Source organism: Grammomys surdaster, unplaced genomic scaffold (assembly GCF_004785775.1).
Source record: "Grammomys surdaster isolate TR1022 unplaced genomic scaffold, NIH_TR_1.0 250297, whole genome shotgun sequence".
NCBI classification, from domain to species: domain Eukaryota; kingdom Metazoa; phylum Chordata; class Mammalia; order Rodentia; family Muridae; genus Grammomys; species Grammomys surdaster.
In genome coordinates this window covers 1-7318 of record NW_021624873.1, presented here as the reverse complement: position 1 = coordinate 7318, position 7318 = coordinate 1, and the positions used below count along the sequence as shown (strand labels likewise).

At 47.0% G+C, this 7318-nt stretch overlaps 1 protein-coding gene across 1 annotated transcript in view; it reads left to right on the top strand.

Moving 5' to 3' along the window:
• Positions 1–7146, top strand: part of LOC114616064 (lipase member H) — a gene marked incomplete at both ends in the record, with an annotated part of 10438 nt that extends 3292 nt beyond the window's left edge. The window contains 2 exons of the mRNA XM_028761604.1: positions 4804–4905; positions 7057–7146. Coding sequence (XP_028617437.1) covers positions 4804–4905; positions 7057–7146 — 192 coding nt within the window. The remainder of the gene's footprint in view (positions 1–4803; positions 4906–7056) is intronic.
• Between the last annotated feature and the right edge of the window lie 172 nt (positions 7147–7318).

Genomic DNA, 7318 nt, shown 5'->3' with positions numbered 1-7318 from the left:
CCCCCCCCCCCCCCCCCCCCCCCCCCCCCCCCCCCCCCCCCCCCCTTACACTTAGAAGGACAGAGGCTTGGGTCTGCCTCACCTTAGAAATCCTTTTCTGTGGGGCTCAGTGTTCAGTGGCAGGTGATGATTTATACAATTGCTGTTTTCTACGCTGATTTCCTTGGTTGTGACTAATGATGTCACTGCCAACTTGAGGTCACTGATCACAGAGCTAGGAAGAAATGGACCAGATGTACCCTTAAGCCAGGCATCTCGTTCTACCCAAGCCCCACGTTCTCTCCTGTGTCCTCCTGACTACGTGAATGGCAGTGTCCCTAGCCTCTAATTACAGAAATTCCCCAAGCCAGGCTTTCTGCTACTCTAGGCCCATGTGACCGACCCTGAGACCCGGATTCAACTTCCGGTCCACAAATCAATTATCTACCTCCATGGAGGTCCCCAGTTCTCTCCTCTGGTGAGGCTCTCCGACCCTCAGATTTACTCCCAGCTGTCTCAGGAGATTTCCGAGTCCCAGTGTCCTTGCTTGGGTGTGCTCACTGGGTCACAGGGTGGAATGTGATCTGTTACCCATGAACACAAGCCACTATTATTTCCTGAGACCAGGGTAGGTAAGGCTGGCACCTTCACCCTGCAGTCTCTCTGTCAGTTTCCTCTCTTCTGCTTCTCTTCTCCAGGTATATCTCTTGGTTTAACTTCTCATTAGCTTCCTCCCTTCCCTTTTTCCCTCCCTTCCCCCTCTCCCTCTCTTCCTTCCTTCTTTCCTATGTTTGGTGCTGAGATGAATCCAGAATCTTATGTATGCCAGGCCCAGACTCTGCCATGAGTTGCTGCCAAGATAAGGAACCTAAATTTTCAACCAGAAAACGTAGGTAGTCTGACCACCGCCCCTTGAGAAACAATACAGTAGCTGTTAGGTACCTGTAGCCACTGACACTTGAAACGAAGCCAGTGTGAACTGAGATGGGCTATAGGTCCAAAATAAACACTGGCTTTTGAAGATGAAGGTTCAGAAAGAGGAAAAAAGAAAGGAAATCTCGCATTTATTATTGAGTGTACTGGCATGACAACTTTTAGATATGTTGGTTGCAAGGTGCATTATTTTGTTTGTTTTGCTGTGTTGAAGAAGAGTTTTACTCTGTAGCCCAGGTTGACCTAGAAATTCATTACGTTCAGACTGGCCTTAAGCTTATGCCAGTCCTCCTGCCTCACACTCCTAAGTGTTAAGGTTACAAGTGTGATCTACCATACCTGGCTGGTTTTGTTTATTTTTAATTTTTGAGTACTATTTTCTCTTTTTGTAATTAGATATTAAATAATTTTAATTAAAATATAAAGTATTTTTATTTTTTACATTTTTGTTCTATTTTGTATTTGTATATGTGTGTAGGGCGGGGCACACCATGCATGTAACAGTTACAGGAGCTGTCTCTCCTTACGCTCTATAGGTCCTGGGCTTGAGCTTAAGTTGTCAGGTGTGGTGGCAAGAGCCTTTACCCCCCACCCCCGAGCCATCAATGACCCAGTTTTGTCTTGTTTTGTCTTTTTGAGGTAAGATGTAGCTCTGAAGCCTAAGTATTTTTTTGTTTTTTGTTTTTTGTTTTCTTTCGAGACAGGGTTTCTCTGTGTAACCCTGGCTGTCCTGGAACTCACTCAGTAGACCAAGCTGGCCTTGAACTCAGAAATCTGCCTGCCTCTGCCTCCCAAGTGCTGGGATTAAAGGCGTGTGCCACCACTGCCCGGCCTCCAAGTTATTTTTTAATTCACTTGTCCCCCAAGCTGGCCTTGAATCTGAGGTGTTCCTTTCTTACTTAGCCGCTTAAGTTCTTCCATGTCTGGTTTAAGTATATATTTTTTAAAAATAAATTATTTTTTCTCTTTTGGTTTCTTTGTATAACATCCCTGGCTATAAACCAGGCTGGCCTCAGATTCACAGAGATTCACTTTTCTCTGCCAAGTGCTGGGTTTAAAGGTATGCTCCACCACACCTGGCTAAAATTTAAAATTTTTAATTTAATACTTTTTTGTGTGCTGGGAACTGAACCCAGGACATCACTGCATGCAAGGCAAGCACTGTATGATCTGAGCTATATCCCCAGCCTTATATTCTCAAAAGAAAAATTTAGTTTTGTGTGTGTGTATGTGTGGGGGGTGCTTAGGACCCAGGACGTTGCCTCCCCAGTGGCGGCAGATCTCGTCATATCTGTCATTGTAATTGGTCCTAATAGCTTCCACCAGCTTAGCCAGAGCACCCTTATCTTCCGAGTTAACCTGTGTGAAGGCAACAGTGGTGCATGTCTTCCTGTGGACCAGGTGCCCCAGCCTGGCCTTTCCCTTGATGATGGAGTAGGGCACCCCCATCTTTCAACACAGGGCAGGCAGGAAAACCACCAGCTCAATGGGGTCTACATCATGGGCAATCACCACCAGCTGAGCCTTCTTGTTCTCCACTAAGGTGGTAACTGTAGTGACTCCTGCTCGGAGGACAGGTGGTCTCTTAGTTGGGACGTCTCCTTTGCCAGCAGCTCTCTTCTCAGCACGGGCCAGTAGCCTTTGCTTCTCTTGCTTTGTCTCTGGGCTGTACTTGTGGGCAAGCTTAAGCAGCTGAGTAGCTGTTTGTCTGTCCAGGGCCTGGGTGAACTGGTTAATGGCAGGAGGTACTTTAAGCCACTTACAGAGGATGGCTCTTTGCCGCTGCAGCCTGATGTAGCGGGGCCATTTGACGAAGCGAGTTAGATCTCTTTTGGGCTGGATGTCCTGCCCAATGCCGAAGTTCTTGTGCCTTTTCTTGAACAAAGGATTGATCACCTTTTTGGCCTCCTGTTTTTTGATGACAGCGGGGCCAGGGCCACCTTCTTCCCTTTGGCCTTCTTTCCTTTGGGCATCTTGCTCAGCTGGAGGAGAGAGCAGTCCTCATTCTTAAAATCAATTACCATTTGTTTTTGAAACATTTTAGGCTGGGAAGTGGCTCTGCAGATAAAAGCACTTGTCATACAAGTATAAGGACCAGAGTTTGGACCCCCAGCACCTAGATAAAGGCTGGTTGTGACTCACCTGTAATCCCAGCATTGGGGTGGCTGAGACAGAGGAGTCCTTAGAGCAAGCTGACACCCAGTGTCAATTTCTGGACTCCATATGCACACGCGCATGTGCACATCTGCTAATATGCATATACACATGCATGCAATACACACACACACACACATTTTAGGTGACTGCTAGAAACTTTTAACTGCAAATATGGATTCAGGTTCTGGACCATACTTTTCCCTCCGTTTTATATGTGCTGGTACATGGACAGCTCCTCCCCGCCCCACCACTCTCAGTGCCCTCCCTGGTCTAAATGTTTGATCTAGATCTACAGAGGCTCTAAGTCAGAGCACCTACTATTTATATTTTTTGGCCTGAAAGTGGTAGGTGGTGTCCAATGTGAAGAGGGGAGGGTTCTGGGTAAATTCGTTCCAAGGCTGTGGAGTTTTTCCTACTGTGTTAGGCCCTGTTGTATTGAGGCCACCTGTTGGTCTTGAGTGACTGGGAGTTACCTCACACCCTCCCACACCAGTTTCAGTTGGAGAGGACAGAAGAAGAAAGCTGGGGGCGGAGGGACAAAGAAGAAAGGAAAGAGGCAAATGAAGGAATGTTTCAAGGAATCTCAAGGATACTGGGAGAGGAGAAAATAGGAACCGGAACCACAGAAACTGCATCTTGGTTGTGCACGGAACACAGGAAGGAGGGATGTCCTCAGAAAAGCATCTGAGGGACTAGGAGAGCGGCTGTGTGGTGGCACATGATTAGCATACACGAGGTCTTGGGTTAACCTCCAGCACCTAAAACAAGAGATAAAAAATGAGGTTAACCATAAGATCTATGCATAAGTTACATTCTGAGGAAGATTCTCTCTTGCACAGGGCTCCAGTAAGCAGGGGCTTTGTCAGGGTTCATGCTGTGGTTCCAGAATCCCAAGCCTGACTTCCCAGGGGTGTCACTGCTGTGGCAGTGAAGCCCAGTTCACCCTGATCAAGACCAAGAATCGGTTTAGGCATTATGGGATGCATTTGATCTGCCTCATCTGTAGTGTGACACAGTGCTCTTCCAAACCTAGCCTCTCCAGAGAGTCCCACAGCTTCCTGCTGAGTTGGCTCAGCTAGGGACAGAGAAACCATGAGCAGATGGAGGGCCAGGCTCTGGCCATGATGGTTGAGCCCCCAGGGCTTCAGGGGAAGTCACCTGGAGGATGGAATCACAATGGCCAACCTGGCTTTGTGATCTGGTCAACAAATTAGTGAGTGAAAGCTGGAGCCCAGTGGGGCTTCGTCCCTAAAATGGGGAAGATCAGGGAAGTGGCGGATGCCATTAATCCTGACATGCAGGAGACTGAGGCAGACAGAAATCCAGTTAGAGGCCAGCCTGGGCTACATAGCTAATTAAAGCTGGTTTGAGGGATATGGTGGAACTTTGTCAAGGATTGAGGATGTAACTGGGTGTAGCTTCATGCCTAAGGGAAATTCCTGGGTTTCATTTCCAGCCAGGAGCTTTTCTACCTAAGCTGACTCCCTGCTGTGGGGCTCTTTCCCCCAACCAGGCCTCCTCAAGGAGCTGTTCTCAGAGCCACTGTAAGAGTAACCATCCACACTGTGGGAAAAAGCTGCAGGCTGTGGACAGAAGTCCTGACTGCAGGATGCCATGCTAGCAATTACTCACCCGAGCATGCCCTGCAGCCTGGGAGCCATCCTCTCCGGGAGGGATGCAAAGAGCAGTGACTCACGGCTGTGGGGCTGCCAAGCTGCTCTGCTTTTCTTTTAGGTCTTGACCCTGCAGGCCCTTTATTCAACGGGAGACCTCCTGAGGACAGATTAGATCCCAGCGATGCACAGTTCGTGGACGTCATCCACTCCGACACCGACGGTAATACTCCTGTCTTTGTGAGTTAGTGGCCCCAAGACATTCAGTAGCAGCCACCCACCACCCTCACCCCTACCCTCACCCCCACCCTCACCCCCACCCTGCCTCCGCTGCAGATCTGGTTTGTGACAATTAGCTTCCAGGGTGGCCTGTCTTTTTCTCTTATTTCCATTGGCTGAGAGTCTTGTATCTCCCAACCCAGAGCACCACTGGCCTACTCTGGGCTTTTTGTGAGTCTCCAGGTTCCTATCTGTCATGTGATACATGAGGGAGTCTTGGGGTGATGTTCATGGTTGGGTGTCATGGCTACACAGCAAGACTATGGCTGAGAAAATAAAAAGGACAGATATCTGCTGTATCCAAATGTCTCCGGGATGAGCCAACTGGGAAGGTAGGGAGGAGGGATGCAGCGGCAGAGTGCTCATTTGATTGTGCTTCCTCTTTATGGAGCAACTAGCTAACAAATCAAGGACCCAGGGCAGAGGATGTATTCAATGGTAGTGTTTGTGTGGCATGCCCCAGCACCAGGAAACAAAGATCAACAAGTCAGCCTGGGGTCTGTGAGGTGGCTCAGCCAGGAAGGGTGCTCGCGGCCACTGAACCTGACTGACCTGAGTTTGGTCACTGGAATCCATCTGATGATGCAAGGAGAGATCTGATTCTCACAGGTTGTCCCCAGACCGCCAAGTTCATGCTGGTACATGTGTATAAAAACACACACACAGACACAACACATTTTTTTTTTTTTTAAATTACCCCTGACTCTGTATCATGGGCACTCCTTGTGTGACAAGTAGTGACTGTTTATCTCCGGGGGAAATGACTTACCGTGACATTTGAAAAATAGTTTGAAAAATAGTTCCTTGCTTAAGTGCCGTTTTAAGATGGAGAGAATAAAACCATTTGTTTTTTTTTTTTTATTCTTGAGAAGTGAATTTTGAAGGAAAGAGTATAAGCATTGCAGTGAGGCAGAGCCTAGATTTTGTTCTTTCTAACGATGGCTGAGCCAAACCTGAGGTCTACCAGCCCCTGCCCAAATGGAAGAGCATGTGAGACACCCAGCCGACACACAGAATCTCAAAGTAGGAGAGCTATCATGATTGCTACAATATCCTGCACATAACATATACATGTATATGCAAACATTTACTTTTTTTTTTTCTGAGACTCTTACTATGTATCCCAGACTGTCCTGGCTTGATGCAGTCGAGACTGACTACAAGCTGTCAACCTTCTTGTCTCTGACCACTGGTTTCTGTTTTATAAATGTGCACCACCACAGAAGGTTCTATGCTAACCTTTTAATACAGTATTTTCTAATTATTTGGGGGTTTATATAGCTAGAGAAAATAAGGTTATTGTGTTTCTAGGTGTCCATCTTTTGAAATATTTCCGTTTTTAATTTTTTTTTTAATCATCCTAGATCCCATTCTGTCTGTTTGAGACAAGGTCTCACTCTTTAGCCCAAGCTGACCTCAAGCTCATGGCTATCCCCCTGTCTAAGCCTCCTAAGGGCTGATAATTCAGGGGTGAGCCACCACACCTGTCTTAGGTTCAACATTTTTATTTTTATTCTTTTATTTTTATGAATATAGGTGTGTTGCCTGCATGTATGTCCGTGTACCACATGTGTGCCTGGTGCCCTGAGACTGGAGTTACATGTGGTTGTGAGCCACCATGTGGGTGTTGGGAACCTAACCAAGCTCTCAGCAAGAATGGGCAGGACCCATAACCACGGAGCCATTTCTCCAGATCAGATTCAAACATTTTAAGATTTTATCTACTAAGTAAAAATTAATTATTTCATAGCTCACTGTGTGAAGATTTATCCAATGCAAAGAGAATCTTCTGGCATTTAGAAAACTCTGACTAAATGTAAAGAAGAAACAGGTCATCTTGTCAGCCCTACAGTGGCCCAGTGCCGAGTCTCTTGTCTCTGACACAGTGGAATTCAGCCTGTCACCATTTTTGTGCTCAGCCAGCCTGGTGTAGATGTGACTGCAATTTGCGACAGCTTTGGGCAGAACATTTAAATAGAGTAAGGGCCATGAGAACAACCACAACCCAGCCGGTGGCTAACCCTGCAGGCAGGTGACATTAGGATGTGCACAATCCCAAGCCCAGAACAATCGAGCTGTGTGTGGTCTCTTTTAGCACTCGGCTACAAGGAAGCCCTAGGACACATAGATTTCTACCCGAATGGAGGACTGGATCAGCCCGGGTGCCCCAAGACAATATTTGGAGGTAAGCATCATCTGTTATCTTTTGTAAGATGGTAGTTTGGAAAGGAATATTAAAATACCTGATAGCAGGGAGTGTAGAGGCAGCAGAATCAGAAGTTCAATCCCAGCCAAGAGGCCCTGTCTCAAAAACCAAACCAAACCAAACCAAACCAAACCAAACCAAACCAAACCAA